Below are 21,036 nucleotides of genomic sequence, written 5' to 3'. Positions count from 1 at the left end.
TATATGAAGAGCATTAAGGTAACATTTTGCAGTGGAAGTAAAAATGTTTTTCTCTCTTTTTGAAACATCTTTTTTCCCCAAGGCAGAGGGATTAAGTACCTTGCCCAGGATCACCTAGCTAGGTAATTATTAAGCATCTGATCAGAATTTGAACTCAGATCCTCCTGAGGATTGATGCTAGATCTTTCTTTTTGATTCCAGGTGTTTTCCATGTTTACATAATTTCATCATTTTGAAAGAAAAGAAAATATTTAATTGTTTCAAAATGATAGAAACGTTTAAATGTCATATGAACATGTAAAAAACATGGTTTTGATGTGGGTTCTTGGTACATGGACTTAAACCCACTAGGTTTGGTTTAGTTTTTTCTGTTGTTGATAATGGCTAGGACAAAAGAGTTGCTATCAAGAAAATCCCCAGATTGTTAAGCATGGTTTCTACAGAATCAAAATTATTAGAAGATAGACTACAATAACTTTGTGAAAATTTTTGAAATTTTTGGTTCCAGTGAAATCCAGTTAACAGATTATGTGGGTTTTTTGATCGAACTGAACAGTTTTCATTATTCAGTAGTACATGGAGAAATTAATAGAATTGAAAGTAAGAAAGCTATTGAACTTTAAATATAAAGCTGAGTTGGTCTGATGAGATAAAAATTTGGTTACCCATAAACATTTGATTATTTTAATTAAAAAAGGGCAAAGAACATCAAGTTGCCATTTTCAAAATTAAAAACAGTAATTTCACCACCAATGAAGAGGGAATTGAATAAGAATTCAGAGCTATTTTGCCCATTTGTATGCCAATAAATGTATCTAAATGAAATTAATATTTACAAAAATATAAACTGCTCAGAATTTCAGAAGAGGAAAAAGCACTTTAAATAACTCCATTTTAGAACAAAAGAAAAATGAACAAGTCATCAATGAAGTCTCTGAGAAAAAAAAAAAAAAACTTCTGGGACAGATGGATATTGAAGTGAATTCTATAAAATATTTAAAGAACAATTAATTCTAATTCTAAATAAAGTATTTCAAAAAATAAGTAAAGAAGCAGTAGTCAAATTCCTTTTATGACACCAATACAATGCTGATAACTAAACCAGTTAGAAACAAAATGATAAAAAAATTTATAGAGATTTCCAAAATGAATACTGATGCAGAAAATTTACATAAAAGATTATGAAAGAGATTACACCAATTTGTCACTAGTGGAATATCCTTATGATGATCTAAATAAGTGCTGATAAAATTACAACACTCATTCCTATTGGAAATAATTGAGAGGAGAGGGATAAAAGAAATTTATCTTAAAATGTTAAAGCAGTATCTATCTAAAGTCATCAGCAAGCATTTCATGTAGTGGTGTTAGCTAGAAGCATTCAATGAAACATCAGCAAGGAAACACAAATGCCCATTTTAACCACTTATTCAATATTGTATTATAAATATTAGCAATAAAAAGATAAGAAAATTAAAAGAAAAGAATAGGCAATGAGGAAACAAGTCTCAAACTTTTCAGTTGATATGCTAGTATACTTAGAAAACTGTAGAAAATCAACCAAAAATTAAAATTAAAGCAATTGTAGATAATATAAAATATTTGGGAGCCTACCAAGAAAGAAAAAAAGCAGAAATTAAATCGACACAATTGCAAAACACTTTTCACGCAGATAAAGTCAAATCTAAACTATTAAAAAAAGTGTCATTTGCTCTTGTGTAGACAGAGTTGATATTATAAAAATGACAATTCTACCTAAATTTAATTATTTATTCACTACCATACCAAAAAATAACAAAAATAATTGTACAGAGCTAAAAATAAATTAAAATTCTTCTTGGGGAACAAAAGATAAAACATATCAAAGGAATTAATTTTAAAGAAGGAAAAGGAAAGTTACTTTGCCTACCACATCATTGGACCAGTGGAATAGATTAGGTGCCAAAAAAAACCCAGTAGTAAATGAATATAGTAACTGACATTTTGATAAACCTAAAGACTAGCTTCTGGAATAAGAACTACCTACTTGACAATACTACTGGAAAGACTGGAAAATAATGTGGCAGAAAGTAGGCACAGATCTAAATCTCATACCCTATACCAAGGCAAAGTAGAGAAGGATACAAGAATTGCACATGAAGTGTGATTCCATAAAACAATTGGCAGAGTACAAAATAGCGTATCTGTCAGCTCCATGGAAAAGGGAAAACTACGATTAAACAAGAGATAGAACACCTTATTAATTGCAAAATGGATAATTTTAACTTCAAAACAATTAAAAACATTTTAGCACAAATAAAAAAATCAATCAAGATGCCATAGGGAGGGTACAGAAAAGAGATGTTACAGAAACCTGTGAAATAATTTTCACGTCTAATTTTTTTGATTAAGGTTTCATTTCTAAAATACATAGAGAACTGCCTTAAATTTGTTAGAATACAAGTTTTTTCCAAATGATAAATAGCCAAAGAATATAAACAGACAATTTTTCAGATGAAGAAATTAAGGCTACATAAAATCATATAAAACATATTTCAAATCATTATTGTTTAGAGAAATGCAATATTAAGCAACTCAGGTGCCAGCTCAGAAATATCAGATTGAAATAAATGACAAAAAAGAAAAACGATCAATATTGGAGAGAATGTGAGAAAATTGAGACACTAAATTACAGTTGGTGAATTTGCCAACTGACCAACTATTCTGGAGAGCAATTTGGAACTATGCTCAAAGTATATTTAAACTGTGCATACGTTTTAAATGGAAAAATACTACTACTAGCTCTGTATCTCAAATAGATAATAAAAAAGAGGGAAAAAAAGGAGCCAAATGTACAAAAATATTTATTGCAGCTTTTTTTTGCAGTGGCAAAGAATTTAACAATGAGGAAATGGCCTTTAATTGGGGAACTGCTGAACGTTATGATACATGAATATTATATAAGAAATCATGAACATCTTGACTTCAGAAAAGTCAGGAAAGGTTTGCATGAACTCATGCTACAGAGGAAAGAATACTATGTTTACATATTAACTTCTTTTTATGCTTTTTTTTCACTTTTTTTTTTAGTTTTTGCAAGGCAAATGGGGTTAAGTGGCTTGCCCAAGGCCACACAGCTAGGTAATTATTAAGTGTCTGAGACCGGATTTGAACCCAGGTACTCCTGACTCCAAGGCCAGTGCTTTATCCACTACGCCACCCAGCCGCCCCTTTTTTTCACTTTCTCAAATATTTTAACCTTAGTTCTATTTTTTCTTTTTTTCAAATTTGTTTATTTTTTCATCTATAAGCACATGTATATTTTTAAGTTACAAAATTTCCTTCCAACTCCCTTCCCACTCCTCCTATTTTAACCTTACTTCTAATTCTTCTTTCTCAACATGACTAATATGGATATATGTTTAATGTGATTGTACATGTACAACCAATATCATATTGTACACTGACATAGGAAGGGTACAGGAAAGGGAGGGTGGTTGAAAAATATGGAACTCAGTTTGTAAAAGAGTGAATGTTGAAAACTAGCTTTATATGGAATTGAAAAAGAAATAAAAAGAAATAAAAAAACAAATCTATCAGAAAGTTTGATATGCAAAAAAAGGAATGTGAAAAATGTTGGAAAGGATGTGGAAGAGCTCTTTGAGATATAGACCTAGTTGAGGTATTGCTGCATCAAAGAGATCTTTCGAAGGGGAAAAGGACATTCATGTGAAAAAATATCTGTAAAAGTTCTTCTCTTGGTAGCAAAATTTGGGAAATTGGGTTTATGTCAACCATTGGGGATTGACTGAGGAAACTGATAAATAAATGTAATTAAATAATATCATGCAAAAAGAAATAATGAAAGGTGAGATTTCACAAAATCCCAAAATATCACATATGCACTGATATAAAGTGGAATCAGCAGAACCAGAAAAATAATGTACACAGTATCAGCAAAATTGCGTGATGATTAACTGTGAAAAAACCAGTGAATTTTTGTACCTCTTTACCTACATAATTCTAAATAATTCTGCTTTTTAAAGTGTTCCTTTCATCCGTGGATGATTTTTCCACTTTTAACCATTATTTCATTTTGTTTTTTTAATGAGATCACTTTCTTCAATAATTGTTGGTCCACTGACAAATTGGGATTAATTGTACTTTAAGTATTTGGGGAAATTAATTTGTTAAGTACATCTCACCTCTGGGATTTATTCTGAGGGAGTTTATTGATGGCTTGATCAATTTATTTTTCTAATATATATGGTTATTGAATATTCAATTTCTTCTTCTGTTAATATGGGAAAATTTATTGGAATAGAATTAGGGAATGCAATTCTAATAACTGCTTTAGTTTCCCCTCTTATTTGAAGATGAATTCAAAATTTCATTTTCCTAGTGGTAATTTGGCTTTCACATTTTTAAAACTAAATTAATCAATATTTATCTATTTATTTCATAAAACCAGCTCCTAGTTTTATTTTATTGATAAGTTAAATGATTTTCTTATATTCAATTTTATTAATATCTTTAAGGATTTTAGTTCTGGTACTTTTGAAATTTTTAATTTGTTCCTTTTCTTTTTTTTAGTTTCATGCAAATTCATTGATGTTCTCTTTTACTATTTTATTGATGTAAATGATTATATGTATATATGCATTTCTATCTTACTGATGTAAATGATCATATATATGTATATGTATATATGTATGTATATATATATATATATATATATATATTTCCATTTAAGTATTGATCTTTTGCATCCAGAAATTATTATGCCATCTTGTTTTAATTTTCTTCAATGATATTAATGATTTTTTAAAATTTGTTTTTGGCACTCTAACTTTTAGCATTAGATTATTCAATTTCAATTAATTTTATTCTGTGTTCTGGTCTTTTATCCAATGCAATCTTTATCATAGTCTTGTCTATAAAGAATGCATGTAACATTTCTGCATTTTTCTGAGAGATTTTTATACCCTAATTCATAGCCTATTTTTTTTGTTTATGTGTCATCCTTTTGTTTAAAAAGGTTAACCAAACAATAAAACAATAAAATAAACAATAAAATAAAATAGATGTAATGAATTTTCAAGAAACTGCGATGACACATGATACATTTAAACCTAATTTTATTCATGCTTGCTTTAGAATGGGGAAGAGATCATTTAGTAAATACATACAGTAAAACCAAAATATGTGTCACCATATACAACTTTTAACCTACAATAATGATATACCTTAATTACTTTCAAGTACATAAGTCTAGCATTACATTTTTTTAAAATTTAATCATAATTAAGAGTTCTAGGAACATTATAAAGCAAAGTAATTCTTAATTTTTCTTTGAAGATAGATAAACTTCAAAAACACAGTGAATGATTTCCTTAAAATACACACTTAAATTAATTGACTTTATAGACAGCTCAGAACAAGCTGTCAATAAAAGATTCAGTTAGGTAGACAACAGATCAGAGCATCAAATGGAAAAATCTTTAATTGCAAATAAATTTCAAACAAAGTTAACCTTCTATAATAAATTATAGAAAATATACTGATTTGCTAAAATCAATAACATGTGATCTATTAACACTTCACTATAAAGACTACATACCAGAACAATTATATACCATGAAAGATACTTATTAAAAAATTACTATGATAGCACTAGATAAATTGAAGTGCATATTGTGAAGGACTACAAGTGATACATGTTATGCTATGTACTTTTTTATTATGAGGTAGATAATACATGTGTACCAAATTTGTTATTTATTTTTAGTTGTTGCTCATATCATGTTTTAAGAAATATGTCAAGTATGAAAAACTTAAAAATATTCATTAATCAAAAATGTTTTAGGAAAAATACATATTTTCATGCAATTATATTCCATCTCATTATGTAAATTTTAAGGCAAGATATTTTTTCCTGTAAAACATAGAATTTTTTTTTTACATAGAAGGCCTTTTATTTGACTTAATGGATTTATTTTGTCTCCTTTTACATCAAATTATTTTGCTCTTTTCTTTAATTTTGTATACAAATGGCATGTCAGTTTAAAATGAAAACTTCATGTATGGAAAGTAATTCTGAATTTTAAAAACCAAGAAGTAATGAAATCCATACTAAAATGACACCATAAAAATGAAATGATAGCTTCAGATTCAAGTAAAAAAAATGATTTGCAATAGCAAAATAAAAAAGACAGAACATGTTTCATGAATACAAAAAGAACTGTCTGCTATGTGTTTTAGCTCAGATGAATCAGAGTTCTGTTATGTTTTATGGGAAATCTGGTGTGAATATTTCATAGCAGAAGGTGTTAATGTTACCTATGGATTGAAGTGTTGAACTAATTGGACTATGAAATCTTGGGATGCCTATAGATACAATCCACTTGTTAAAGAGGAACTCCCCATTATGATTAAGAAAACGTTCCTCACTTTCTCTCTTCCCAGACTTACCATACACTACTAAGTTTCCAGCATTTCATTATCTTCCTTCTTGCTAAAGAACTTGTCCAAATAACTATATAAGTGTTTTCCTTCTCAATTCATTCACCCTTTCTTACTTCTCAGCAAAACTCTCCACCACTTACAAACTGATTATATCAAGGAGATTTACTTTATTTGGTTATTTTCAATTTGAAAGATCTATAATTAGTTTGGGTTCATAATAATGATTATCTAAATTGAGTTGCCTAGATATAATGGTGACCCCATTTTATAATTACAAGGGTGGCTTCATTCCATGTCACAATACTTATTTTCATGATGATCTGGATGCTACCAATAAGATTCAGTAGAGAAATGGATATCAAAGCAGGATCCTTAAGATACTTTTCAGGATCTCCATCTCAGTGTTTTTGAGGATCTACTTAACTTCCTTTTCATAATTGACATGAGAAAGAGCTCTTGTTTCATGCTAAATTTTCATTATCAAAATTATTGTGTCTTAGCCAGTCCTTGTCTGGAAACTAACTCAATTATAAAAGTAACTACAAGCTTCATCCATGAACAAAATATCATCAGCTTCATCTTCAATGTGAAAAGGCTGGCTTGATATTGATTCATCCATTAAAAAGGAGTAAAGGTTCATAAAAGTTTGGGACACAGTTTTTCCTGTTGTCAATTGATCCATGAGACTAAAAGTCAAAATTTCTTTCAAGGAAATCTAATGCTTCATGACTAATTCCTGGAATCAGATAAATTAAGGGCTTGTGTGGCACAGCCATATCATTTTTTATGTAAACCGGAATTACACTGAGAAGCTTTTGACAGTCTTCCTCATGTAAAATAGGAATAGATTTTAAAATCAGCTACATATGTTCAAGCTCATATACACCCACAAAATATCTCACCAGGCACCTTTTCAATAAAGATGCATCCTTCAGTTCACATGTCAATGGCTTTAGGAGAGTTATTAGGAGAAATTAAAAGTCTTGGAAATCTGCATCATTTGGTAACAATTCTTCAGAAAGATAACCATCAGAGAAACAGTGATGATTCATGATTCAGGCAAGACCAAAGCTGGCTATCTTCAGCCCCAAGTCTTTATTAATGAAAATATTAACTGGCTTGAGGTTTCTGTACATTACATTTGCAGAATGAATCTACCTGAACACTTAGAACGGCTGATACTTAAAAAGCCTGGCACCCCCAATGAAGGGTCCTGCTCTAACAGAGATATACATAAATATGTGATATATTTTTATAATTGATATATATTATACAGCATTGCATCATCAATATAAAGAATATAATATTTTCCAACAGATACAGAGAAAGACACAAAACAGTCCATTACTCCAGGAATTCAAACTCTTAATGGGTAAGAAAATCATGGGTGCTGTGTTTGTGTGTGTGTGTGTGTGTGTGTGTGTGTGTGTGTGTGTGTGTGTGTGTGTGTATGTGTGTGTGTGTTAGTAGTGTTTGTGGAGTCAACCAAAGTAGCATAGCTAATAAGAGTTTGAGGAGGGCTGTCACTTCATATGTTTGTGAATCCACATCCAGTATCTTTTCCAAAACATGAGATTTAAATGAATTTCATCTACATATTTTAGTGATTGAATTCTCATACCATCTGAAACAAATAATTGATACTGAACTCTATCAGTGTTTTAGATTGGAAACTTTTGAATTTGCGAACTTTTAGTCCTCAATGTATTATTATAATAGACACCATAATTACTGTTATTACTCTAATGACATTGCTATTATATTCCAGATTTATTTCCAAAAGACCTTGGTTTAATATGTGCTTGTGATACTTTCTAATTTTGTATCAGGAAAATCATCTAAACTTCAGGAACTTCTTTTTCCTAAAAAAAAAAAAATTAAAGAAAAATGTTCTTTGGGGGCAATTAGGTGACACAGTGTCTGTAGCAGTAGCCCTGGAGTCAGGACGACCTGAGTTCAAATTTGACCACAGACACTTAATAATTGCCTAGCTGTGTGGCCTTGTGCAACTCATTCAAACCACACTACTTTAAATAAATAAAAACTAAAAAAGAAAAATGTCCTTTGCAGTAGATCTCTCATAAGATTGTAAAGAATATTCTTAAAGAATAACTTACTTCAGTTGAAAATTTTCAATATGCCTTGTACTCTTCCTCTATCTTTAAAGAATTCTTTTTTTTGAAGAAGATAAAATTTGATGATTTTATTTGGCATTAAGCAACTAATAGAGAGCACCTGTTTTTGTCCATCTTGCAGATGAGAAGAGTTCGGAAAGTCCTATGTCCATCAGTTTTACAGATTTCTACTATTTCTCTGGATTTTTTTTTTTTCAATAATTGAGAACTAAAGAAAACACGGTTAATGAAGAGAAATCACTCCATCCCAACTGAGTTCACCATTGTTCCTGAGCTAAGGCTGGTCCTCTTTGTCCTCTTTGTCATTATTTATTTGGTAGTTCTTACGTTAAATTTTGGGATGATCATCTTAATCAGAACAGATCCTCAGCTCCATTTGCCCATGTACTTCTTCCTTAGCCATATGTCTTTCTGTGACCTCTGTTACTCCTCAGCCTTTGGTCCCAAGATGCTGGTAGACATGTTTGTCAAAGATAAATCCATTTCCTTCACTGGTTGTGCCCTGCAATTCTATGTCTTCTGCTCCTTTGGATATTCTGAGTGTCTGCTATTAGCAGTAATGGCTTTTGATTGCTACATGGCTATAAGTAACCCTCTGCTTTATACCGTAAATATGTCAAGCCGGGTTTGTTATTTATTGATTGCTGGTCTCTACATGGTGGGGATGATGGATGCTCTGCTCCATACTACTTTAACCTTCACATTGAGTTTCTGTAGAACTAATGAGATTAATCATTTCTTCTGTGATATTCCTCCTCTCTTATCAATCTCTTGTTCTGATACTGATGTCAATGAGCCAGTTCTCTTCACTGTTTCTGGGTTCATAGAAATAGTTACCATTTCAGGAGTTCTCATTTATTACCGCTACATCATCTTGTCTGTGTTGAAGATCTGCTCAACTGAGGGCAGATGGAAAGCTTTTTCTACCTGTATCTCCCACTTAACTGTTATTGCTATCTTCCATGGTACTGTTCTTTTTATGTACTTTTGGCCAAGTTCTGCCTATTCACTTGATCAAGATAAAATGACATCCCTATTTTATACTCTTGTCATCCCCATGTTAAACCCTTTGATTTATAGTTTGAGAAACAAAGATGTGAAGGAGGCCCTGGGAAAGCTGAGAAAAAAATATGTTTTTAACTTGGATGCCTTTATCTCATTGGGTTGGAAACCATAGAAAGACTAGGAATCTGTTCAATGAAATCACCAAAAATATACTCAGGTACTTCATGCTTGTGTTACATAGACATGTCAGAGTTTTGTCAAGGGAAAATGTCCCCAGAATTTACCTATTCCAGGCTCTGTCTGAGCAGGAATCTTTTATACAACAATTTTGTCAATTATCTGTACATTCTAATATTCCTTAAAAAGTGAATTTTTCAAAGGGAATCAAAATGTTAAAAGAAAATGTATTAAGGATTCATGAAAGCCCAAATATGATGTGTAGCTTGAATATTTTAACTGAATCTATTCTATAGTAAACATTATATCACTTATAAACATTTTGCTTTTGTGCATGGCTCAAATATCTTATTGTAGAGCATACTTAGAAGATAGAATAAAGTATTTAGAAACAAGATGATATGATTGAAAAGTCATCACTGATACCAGCTATATGACCAAGGAAAAGTTATTCATTGTTTCTAAATTTCAATTTTCTATATTGTAAAAGTAGCATAAATATGCCTTTTAAATTCATGGTTATAGGTTTTTTTTTTTTTATCAAACCTGGGATTTTGTTTTTCAAAGAAAATCCAGTTAAGGAATTATTTTTTCTGCCAACATGAAAATAGCAAAATATCATTTTTGTTTCAGAGATAGAATTGAATCCAGTGCCTAAAACTCAGTTCGCTTAGATATCAGTCAATCTATTGTGATGTTCATTTATCAAAAATGTCTGTATTAGGCAGACATCATAACTCCCTAAAAATCCTCATTGCCAAATTGTTTTTCAAAGAAAATAACAGAACCTTTACAAGATACTGTAACTAGTAATTGTAAGGAAGAATTGTTATGGGGGAAATTGTTTATACCTAAAATTTCTATTCATCTAGACCACCTCTCCTCGGAGATTCTAAATTAAATAGAATTGAGTAACAGATAAGCATTTCACTTCCTCTCATCACTTCTCTACTGTATCAGCAGTGGTTAACAGTTATTACATTAGCCTAATATATCTGTTTTTCATTTAGAATGAAGAATATTAAAATTGCCTATTATGTAAAATGATATTTTTCATGAAAGTAAGATTTACTAGTATTGTATTTCTAAGGGAAAGAAACCATTTTTGAAGTTTTGGATCACAGGTTAAAAAATATAGTATAAAACGTCAGTATGGGACGGGAGGGAGCACTGGAGTGAGAGAGAAAGACAGAAAAGGAGAGAGAGAGAGAGAGAGAGAGAGAGAGAGAGAGAGACAGAGAGACAAACAGCTGAGATGTTCAGAGAATGTGTCATAGGGGACATCAATCTTGCTCTGATGGAATGTTATTGTGTGAGTTCCCAAGTTTTGTTTCAATAGATATTTGAAGCAATGTAAAATTTTTCTTTGAAGAGTTTGCAGAGTAGTCATGCAGAACATTATACTGTAGCATTTAATCAGTTTACTACTTTGCTTTGCTAAACTACATTGTATTGTTGTATTGATATTTTTGTAGCAATTTTATTGAAATTTGATTTTTTATGAAATAGTACAAGGAAGGAATCTATGAAGAGAATTATAGGAATATAAAACATCAATTAATAATTAAAATGATGTATAGGATAATAAAGTATTGAGATAGGTAGAGTGAAAGAGGAATTTTAATAGAGACCATATACCCTGGTGCAAATGTAGGAAAGAAAAACAACTTCCATTCAATAAATGTTTTAGCAATGTCTGTAGAGTATATCTGGTACAATTAGACCAGATGGGCTGAACCAGATGTCTCTCTTATGGAAGAAAATTGGAAGAGAAGTTTAAATGGGTATGTAGAATGATATCAAAACATGGAGGCATCATTTTACAGCTGCAGAATCTAGAGGATCTACAAGGTCCACCATCTAGCATTAAAGGTAAGGAAACTAAAAATGAGAGAAACTAAATGACCTAATTAAGTTTGTGAAGACAATAAGAATTTCAAACTTTCCTACTCTGGCATCAAGTACCTTTGTTTCTTATACTATTGGAGGTATAGACATTTCTAGAACCTTAATGGAGAGTATGCAACAGTATGTTATAAACAGGCGAGAAGCAATACTGTCTTTTGGATTCTAAGAAACTAAGTTTTTAATAAAATTTATCTTGTTTATCTATATAGACTTTTAAATTTTATTTCTTTATTTTAATTGATATGCACATGTTGTTCTGATACCGATGTCATTTGAGCTGGTGCTCTTCGCTGTTTTGGGTTCATAAGAATAGTCACCATTTCAGGAACTCTCATCTCTTATTGCTACATAGTCTTGGCTGTGTTGAAGATTCACTCAACTGAAGGGAAATGGAAAGCTTTTCCCACCTTTATCTCCCACTTAGCTGTCCTTGCCATCTCTTTTTTGTTGTTGTTGGTTTAGATTTTTCAAGGCAATGGGGTTAAGTGGTTTGCCCAAGGAGGCCGCAGGGCTAGATAATTATTAAGTGTTTGAGGTGGGATTTGAACCCAGGTACTCCTGACTCCAAGGCCCTGGTCCTCTATCCACTGCGCCACCTAGCCGACCCTGTCCTTGTTATCTTGCAAGGTACTATTCTTTTTATGTACTTCAGGCCAAGTTCTGGCTATTCAATAGATCAAGATAAAATGGTATCCCTCTTTTATACTCTTGTCATCCCCATGTTAAACCCCTTGATTTATACTTTGAGAAACAAAGATATGAAAGAAGCCCTGGGAAAACTAAGGGAAAAAATATGTTTTTAATTTGGATGCTTTTAAGTCATTGACTTGGAGACCATGGAGAGACTGGGAATCTGAATGTTAATGAAATCATCAATGTATACTGAAGCACTTCAAGTTTTATGACTATTAGAATTTTTTATAGGGAAAATGACCCCAGAGTTTACCTATTTCAATGGCTTTCTGAAAAGGAAAACTTTCTACAATAATTTTGTCAACCATATGTACATTCAAATATTCCTTAAAGGGTGAATTTTTCCAAGGTAATAAAATTGTTAAAAGAAAATGCATATATAACTTAAGAAAGTCCATTTATGATTTTGAGATTGAATCTTTTGACCCACCTGTGTAATAGTAACCATTATATGATGAGTAAATACTTTGTTTTTGCACAAAATTCATATATCTTATTGAAGAGGATAATTTCATAGAACATAGAATGCTGGATTTGGAAACAAAATTTGAATTCAAAAATCATTACTGATACTAGCCATATTACCAAGGAAAATACATTTAATCTTTCTAAATTTGCATTTCCTGTGCTATAAAACCAGCTTAAATATTCATGATACAGGGTTATTACTTTACCAAACTGGTGATTTCATTTACAAAAGCAGATTCAGTTAAGGAATTATTCCCTTTGTCAATTAAGATGTGATGTACAAACTGTCATTTACATTTCAAGGATAGAATTGAAGCCATCACCTAAATTTCAGTTCTCTAAGTTATCAATCTATTATGCTTAATTTTCAAAAATGTCTATATTTTGCAAACATCAAAATTCCATAAAACTCCTCATCATTAAATTGTTTATGAAAGATAAAAGTAGAACCTTTATAAGACACTATCTCTAGTAATTTGAAGGCAAAATTGCTTGGTGGGAAATTATTTTTGAAATTCCTATTTATCTAAACCTTGGAGTTATTAAATCAAATATATTTGGGTAATATACATTTTTAAGTTTCATTTCAATTCCTCTCATCATCTCTCTATTTTAATATCAGTGGTTAAGAATTCTAACAGTAATCTGTCTGCTTTTCCTGTATAATGAATATTTAGTTTACATATTATGAAAATAAAGTTATGCTTGAAAGTGAGATTAACTATATTGGATTACTGAGGGAAATAAAGCATGATCCCAGTTTAGGCATACAATTTAACAATATAGGATATAACTTCTACATGTTAGGGGAGGGAGCCATGGAGAGAGAGAGAGAGAGAGAGAGAGAGAGAGAGAGAGAGAGAGAGAGAGCACTGAGATGTTCAGAGAATGCTTCAGGGAGGATATAAACTTTGCCATGAGGCAAAATGGAATGAGAATTTGTGTGAGTCCGTGTTTTGTGTCAGCTTGAGGAAATGACCCTCATTATTTGAAGAGTTTGAAGAATATTAGTGCATGAAGGGTGATGGATTAAATTGAGATCTTCCCTATGAGTTGTCATGGTAGCAAGGAGAAAGGACTTCCTGAGCTCAGTGATCTAAAACATGTTGATCAAAGCGTGTTCAGGGACAGTGAGTGGTGGGGAACATTCTTTATAAACACGATATGATGGTATCCTTAGAGAATCTGAGAAAATCATCTAAAAATCTACTTGAAAGAAGTAACAAATTAATCAAAGTAACAGGATATTAAAAAACCCGCATGAATCATCAGATTTTTATATATGAAAAAGAAAGTCCATGAGCAAGAGATAGAAAGAGAAATTCAAATTAAAAAAAAAAAACTGTAGACAAAATTAAATTCTTGGGAATCTACCTCCCAAACAAACCCAGAAACTGTATGAACACCATTACAAAACACTTCTCTGGAAATTGAGGTGATGTTCCCCCATTGTGGAATGACTTAACAAGTTATGGCATATGAATACTATGGTATACCGTTGTTCTATATGAAACCATAAATGATTGGCCTCTAGAGAAGCATGGAATGATTTGTAGAATCTGATGCTGAATGAAGGGAGCAGAACCAAGAGAACAATGTACACATCAACAACACCATTGTGAGATGAACAACCTTGATGAAGCAGCTCTTCTCAGCAGTACAGAGAGCTAGGACAAACTGTATTTAACTGGCTATGCACTTTATTATCTCCATCCAGAGGAAGCAAATCAAAACAAAAAAAAAAAAACACAGACAGACAAAATAACATTACTTTGGAATCTCATGAACACTTTATAAAAATTATCTCTCATATATATCTTTTCCTTAATCCTAATTCCTCATACCAAAAATTACTGATTTGTAAACATGTTTATCAAAATATGTATGTACATTGCTAACTTGACTGTTCACCACTGAGGGGAGGGAAGGGGGAAGGGAGGGTAGGAAGGATATTTTGTAACTTAAAAAGGTACATGTGTATATGGCTGAAAATAAATAAGTTATAAAAAATAAAGTCACATCCAAACAATTGGAAACATGTCAATTGCTCAAGGTTGGGTTGAGCTAATAGAATAAGAATTACAATTCTACACAAATTAAATTACTTATTGAGAGGAGCAACAGTTTCTGTTTGCCTCATTACTGCATATGGGAAACTGGGATATCGCCCAGGGTGATTATGAGGATGAAAGAAGCACTTGGCAAATCTTAAAATATTATATAAATGATATTGTTGTTGTTGTTGTTACTCTTTGACCCATTGTCAGTTGTCTCATTCTCTTCCTCAAATAGGACACTCCATCTCCTCACCCTGGGAATATTTACTGATCCCTTGCTATCACTGAAATACTTTTCCAATTCCGTTTCCTTCCTCTTCCCAATCTGCCTTCAAGTGTTAGTTAAAAGTCCTACTTTCTCCAAAGACTATCCTATCATTCTTTGGGTCCATGTATATTTTTGGGGAATCTTGTAACACTACCTTTCTATTGATTCATGGGTCCTGTTCTTTATGTTCCTTGTGTGTTTTGTGCTTTTGTTCTATCATCAATCTGCAACCGATCATTTAATTGTTTTTCTAAATTGCCATATTAATCATTTGTTTCCTCCTGCAGATTCATACTCCATTATGTTCATGTATAATATTTTGTTTAAGCAATTCCTCTGTCATTAGTCATTCTGTAATATAGAAATTCAGAGAAAGAGTATCTGGGTATTTAATAATCAATTTTTTATTATGGTTAATGAATAATTAGTAAAATAAGAATCGTGGGTATTCTTGGAAACCAAAGATGACCCTGGGGAACATTGAATCTTAAAAAAATCTTTGGAAAAGGGAATATGGATGAAGATAGAAATCAAATCAGGTTGGGTAATGGTCAATGAGAGCATGACCATATTAATGAAAGTTGGACAAAAGTCTTCACTCCCTCCTGAGGTCATGATCTGATCATGAAACTCAGTCACCTCCAACAATCTGGATAGAAGAGTTCATCTCTTCTTAAATCACTCTGAGTGATTTCCCCCTTCCTAAGCTGGACCACACTAAATTCTATTGGAAGGTTGCAAGAAAAAGGGTTTATTTCCTATGGGAAAGATCTCAACTTATCCGGATTTTGTTTATAAGGTCTTCTACTTCATGGGATTACATCTATGGGCTAAAAGCATTTGATATGGGAATTTGGGCAATTTCATCTATCACTAATGACCTTCAGAGACTGACTGAATAGCCTATGGGATTTGGTTTCTGAATGAGAAAATGCAAAAGGGAAAAATTCAAAATTAAGTGATAATTGTTTATTAATATAAGAAAAAAACAATTTCTCTTACTCCTTTTGATTCTAGCTCTTTGCTACTACAAGAGTGATTCTATTCATATTTTACTTTAAGAAGGGAACTTTTTTTTCCAGTTACTAACTTTGTGGCATAATTGTAAAAATGTAGATTTTTCCTACATGATAGCTCTTTGTGAGGGGTGAAGAGAGATGTTAGAAAAAAATTTAGATCATGTAAAAATAAAAGATTTCCATAAACAGTTACTTAAAAGGTAAAAGTCTTCAAAAACATGACTACTTTCTACTGTTTAGTCTTATACTTTTTTCCTATCAATGCAGTGTCCAAACTAGTGACACTGGACTTCTTGACTTTCCCCATACATCACAGTTCATCTTCTGTATCTTTGCACTGGCTGTCTCATGTGCCTGAAATACCTTGTTTCCCCACCTCTGCCATTTTGTTTCTTTTGCTTTCCTCAAGGCAATTCAAATTCCAACTTTTAAAGAAACCTTTTCTGGGCTCACAAGTCTCCTCTCTAAGATGTTCTTCCCTCTACTCTGCTTTTCATTAGTTTGGGGTTAGTTATTTTCAGGATGTCTCTCCCAATAGAGTGTGAGCTACTGCAAGATAGGGACTGTTTATTGTTTCCATTTGTATTCCACGTTCGAACACAGATCATGGTGTATAGTAACTATCTGGTGTATAGATGACCAACCACCATCGTGATTTTCCTCCTCTAGATTATGCTTTTAATATTTTCCTAAAACAAGTTGACAAGGCCTGAATTTGTTATTCCATATTTGGTCTTATCAAGGTGGAATTCAGTTAAGTTAATAGTGTATTATTTGCTATTATTTCTTATATATCATCACATTATAATATTATAATATCTATAAATTAAAAACAAAGAAAAGGACAAAGCAATCCATACTGCAGGAATTCAAACACTGATGGGTAAGAAAATTTTAAGTCTGTGTCTTTTGTGTATATCTGTGTATCTGTGTCTGTGTATATATGTGTTTGTTCATACTGTTTAAGTTTGTTCAAGGTAATGTAAGTAATAAGAGACCGAAAAAAGTTGTCACTTCTTATATTCTTTAATATACATTCAGTGCCTTATCCAACACATATGATTTAATTTGTCTTTGTCTCTATATTTAAGAAATTGAATCATTAGGCTAACTAAAACAACTGATATAGAACTCCCCAATGCATTGTTATAATTAGCATCATCTTAATTACTATCATTATTATAATGCTATTTCCATCTTACTACAGATTTACTTCCAAAAGACCATGGTATAATATGTGCTTGTGATACCTTCTAACACTGTAACAGACAAAATCATCTAAGCTCCCAGAGCTTCAGTTTCCTAAGTATTATTTTTAAATGCTCTTTGCAGCGTACAACTCCTAAGATTGTTATAAATTGACATATATTTAAATGTTAACTTACTTCAAATGGAAAACTTCAATATGCCTTTTGTTCTTTCTCCATCTTTTGAGAATCCTTGTCTGGAGGAGGTAAAATTTGAAGTTTTAATTTGACATTAAGCAAGTGATGGATAGCAACTGCTTTTTTCCAACTTACATATGAGAACTCTGAAAGTCATATGGCCTTTAAATTTACATAAGAGCAAAAACCCATATTTTCTATTTGACTGGGTTCTTTTTAAGATCAAGAAAAACATCAAAGCAGGGATGATGGAGAGAAATTACTCTATCCCAGCTGAATTCATCCTCTTGGGAAACACCAGTGTTATTGAGCTAAAAATCAACCCTTTTTTGCTGATTTGCTGATTCGCAAAGAGAGACTTCAAGAAAGAGAGAGACAGAGAAAAAGACAGACAGAGACAAAGAATGAGTCAGAGTGAGACAGTTTGAAGAGTCTTGTTGTGTGACAGTTGAAGGGTTAAATCTAGATCTTCCCTATTAGGCATCATGGTCCAAAAAGAAAGAACTCCCTGATCACTATAAACCAATGATTGTTTTTACAAACCATGTTCCAGGGCAGGGAGTGCTGGGGAATTTTCCTAGAAAACATGTTTTGGGGTCCACATCTAGGTATTTGACCCATCCCTGGTTGTGTATCACAAGACATCTGGAGAAAAGGATTGTACACAGGATCAGAAGGTGTTTTGGTTGAAACTCATGGATTCCTGAATTCAGTTTTGGAAACCCTTGAATCTATGCCACTTTTCAGCAAGCAATATAAAGGTTTGACTTGGGAAAGGAACTTTGGAAGTCTCCCTCTTCAGAGAGTACTCTTTGCCAAATGGAATTTCCGATTGAGACCCAGAAGTCTAGGCTGTGACTTGATTTCCTCAGTCATCCAGATGTTCAGGTGTTGACACCTCATTAAAATGGTTATCTTGTCTCTTCTTTGTCCCCTATCTTTCTTTTTCATTAACTATTTTGATGTTCTTCTTCATATGTATGCAAATATGTAATTGTATATCTCCATATAATCATTAAATTCTCATTTGAAGACTTAAGGCAGAGTGAGCCTGTCATCGTGTCAACAGACCTAAACCAATCAAACATGAAGGTCTGAACAGCCTGTAAACATTTCTTTTATGGTGTTATATTATACTTTCACATTTAATCAATATCTTGATTTGGTTTGCTAAACAACTTGTAATGGGGTGAATATTTTGATGCGATATTATTGATATGTAATTCAATTATATTGATACAAGGAATGAAACAGTGAGGAGAATTTAAATTATTTAAAATTAATACTAATTTATTTAATAATTAAATATAATCTACAGAAAGATAGAGAGACAGTGAATTAGGAAAGGCAATAGAAGTAAAAGGAATTCCACATGAATTGGTGCAGATGTGGGAAAGTAGAAATAACTTCAATAAATGTGTTAGCAGGGAGGGTGGAGTATATTTGATACAATTAGGCTAAGTAGGCTGGGGCAGATGCCTCTCATATAGATGAAAATTGGGAGTTAAGTTTCAACAGGTATGGAGAATGTTGCCAACTTATAGAGGGATCATATTATTGCAGCAAAATCTGGAAGATAACTAATTCATCTGATATTAAAGATAAGGAACCCAAAAATAAGAGAAACCAAATGATCTATTTAGCTTTGTGAAGACTACAACAAGTAGCAGAGCCAGGATTTAGAACCTCTTAATATGTCATCAAATATACTATTTAATAGTATGGGAGATCTATATCTATATCTATACCTATACCTATATCTATATCTATACCTATACCTATATCTATACCTATACCTATATCTATATCTATATCTATATCTATATCTATATCTGTATCTGTATCTATATCTATATCTGTATCTATATCTATATCTATATCTATATCTATATCTATATCTATATCTATATCTATATCTATATCTATATCTATATCTATATCTATATCTATATCTATATCTATATCTATCTATATCGATATCGATATCGATATCTATCTCTATCTCTATCTCTATCTCTATCTCTATCTATATCTATGTATATTTCTATAATCTTATTGGAGTATAATAGTATCTTATTACAACTGTATTGTCTTGATCAAAGTGAACAATGATAATGGGATTGTTTCATATGAGGCTCCTCATATGCACCACTAATTTCCTTTATTCAATAAAAAGGACTTCAAATTTCCTTCTGTCCCTTGCTGTTTTGATCTCTTTATTAGAGCAGGACAAACTTTATTACAATATTATAGCTTTCATTATCATTGAAAGTAGTCAGAGTTCCTATATTTTCAAGGTAAAAATTCACTTTTCTTAAATTTTCCTCTATACCTCTAAACTGTGAATGCCATTAACATCACTCTCTGAATTTACATCTGATACAGTGTAAAGCATCTCCATTATTTAAAATATAAATTACAAATACCTCATTCACAGTTGTTCAGTCCATTTACCCCGTAACATTCAATTTTCTCCCACATTTTGATTATGCAATATGTACCATCAGGATATATTTTCATACAGTTAAGGAAGCATTATGCATTATTGACATAGATTAAGACATTATTGACATAGATTAGCTATAATCTCAACAAGGAATGTTCTTTTTAAGAAACAATTGACAATAAACTTTTAAAATTCTTTTAAAGTCATCTTTTTTCCTTTCTAGAAAGTGTAATGTTGAGCAAAAAATATAATTATTTTTTCACCTGTGGTCACAAATATTGTGCCACTTTGATCCACTATCCAGGAGTGTTACTGGATGATAATGAGATGGTTGAATAGTGTAAGAAACTTCAATATGAACTTAGAAAACCAGGATTGACATCTTTGTTAGATAAAATAGGCTTTTTCCAAATGGGTTCAATATCAGGAGAATGGAGATTGTGGAAATGGGTCATGAATAAGGTCTTGAAGCATCTGCACACATTTTCTTTGTAAAGATGTGTACATTCATATGCACAAGCACCCTAATTCCATACTTATATGATCTCCAGATCTGCTCATTTTACCCTGGTTATTTGTCTTCTATTATCACCAATGAACATCAAAAACATAACAGTTATTCATTTTAACATGTTAAAATTCCTTTCTGCTAACTGAAGGCCATTTGAGAAGAGGATCAGAGAAGCTGCTGCTAGGGAGACATTCTGAAGCAAAGCAATTAAAAATTCACTTTTGAAGTTCATATCATCATTTGAGCAATTTCAAAGATGTCCATGAAATGTTCAAGAGATTTGGAATGATGACAGTGAAATGACTATTCCATTTTTGAATCAGTCATTATGGGGTCTCAGATTTACTTTCTGTGATTGCACATGGCTCAGTCCTTCTCAGAATGGATCCAGTGTTATTTATTACTTGGAATTGGGTGGTCAATTAACTCTGAGGGGCTCCAGAATGGCTCCAGGGGATAAATAAAGAAATCAGTTTTCCATGTTCACCTTCATTCATAGGAAATGATCAGAACTGCATTT

The 21,036-nt window shown here is 31.9% G+C and overlaps 2 protein-coding genes and 1 pseudogene across 2 annotated transcripts in view; 2 read left to right on the top strand and 1 right to left on the bottom strand.

Moving 5' to 3' along the window:
* Positions 1 to 6,625: 6,625 nt before the first annotated feature.
* LOC141519608 (mitogen-activated protein kinase 6 pseudogene) lies at positions 6,626 to 8,731 on the bottom strand (annotated as a pseudogene).
* Positions 8,732 to 8,805: 74 nt separating this feature from the next.
* On the top strand, positions 8,806 to 9,756 carry LOC141519606 (olfactory receptor 5W2-like). Its single transcript, XM_074231801.1, has one exon. It carries the CDS (start codon positions 8,806 to 8,808, stop codon positions 9,754 to 9,756), a length of 951 nt encoding a protein of 316 aa, XP_074087902.1.
* A 1,798-nt stretch (positions 9,757 to 11,554) lies between these two features.
* Positions 11,555 to 21,036, top strand: part of LOC141519605 (olfactory receptor 5W2-like) — a 10,101-nt gene continuing 619 nt past the window's right edge. The window contains exons 1-2 of the mRNA XM_074231800.1: positions 11,555 to 11,633; positions 18,593 to 18,651. Coding sequence (XP_074087901.1) covers positions 11,555 to 11,633; positions 18,593 to 18,651 — 138 coding nt within the window. The remainder of the gene's footprint in view (positions 11,634 to 18,592; positions 18,652 to 21,036) is intronic.

This window comes from Macrotis lagotis, chromosome 3 (assembly GCF_037893015.1).
Source record: "Macrotis lagotis isolate mMagLag1 chromosome 3, bilby.v1.9.chrom.fasta, whole genome shotgun sequence".
Lineage (NCBI taxonomy): Eukaryota > Metazoa > Chordata > Mammalia > Peramelemorphia > Peramelidae > Macrotis > Macrotis lagotis.
The sequence above is the reverse complement of the archived record's forward strand: the minus strand, read 5'-3'. Positions and strand labels throughout refer to the sequence as shown.

Excerpts from the sequence above, each read along its gene's own strand:
- LOC141519606 (XM_074231801.1), top strand. The coding sequence starts at position 8,806 with ATGAAGAGAAATCACTCCATCCCAACTGAGTTCACCATTGTTCCTGAG.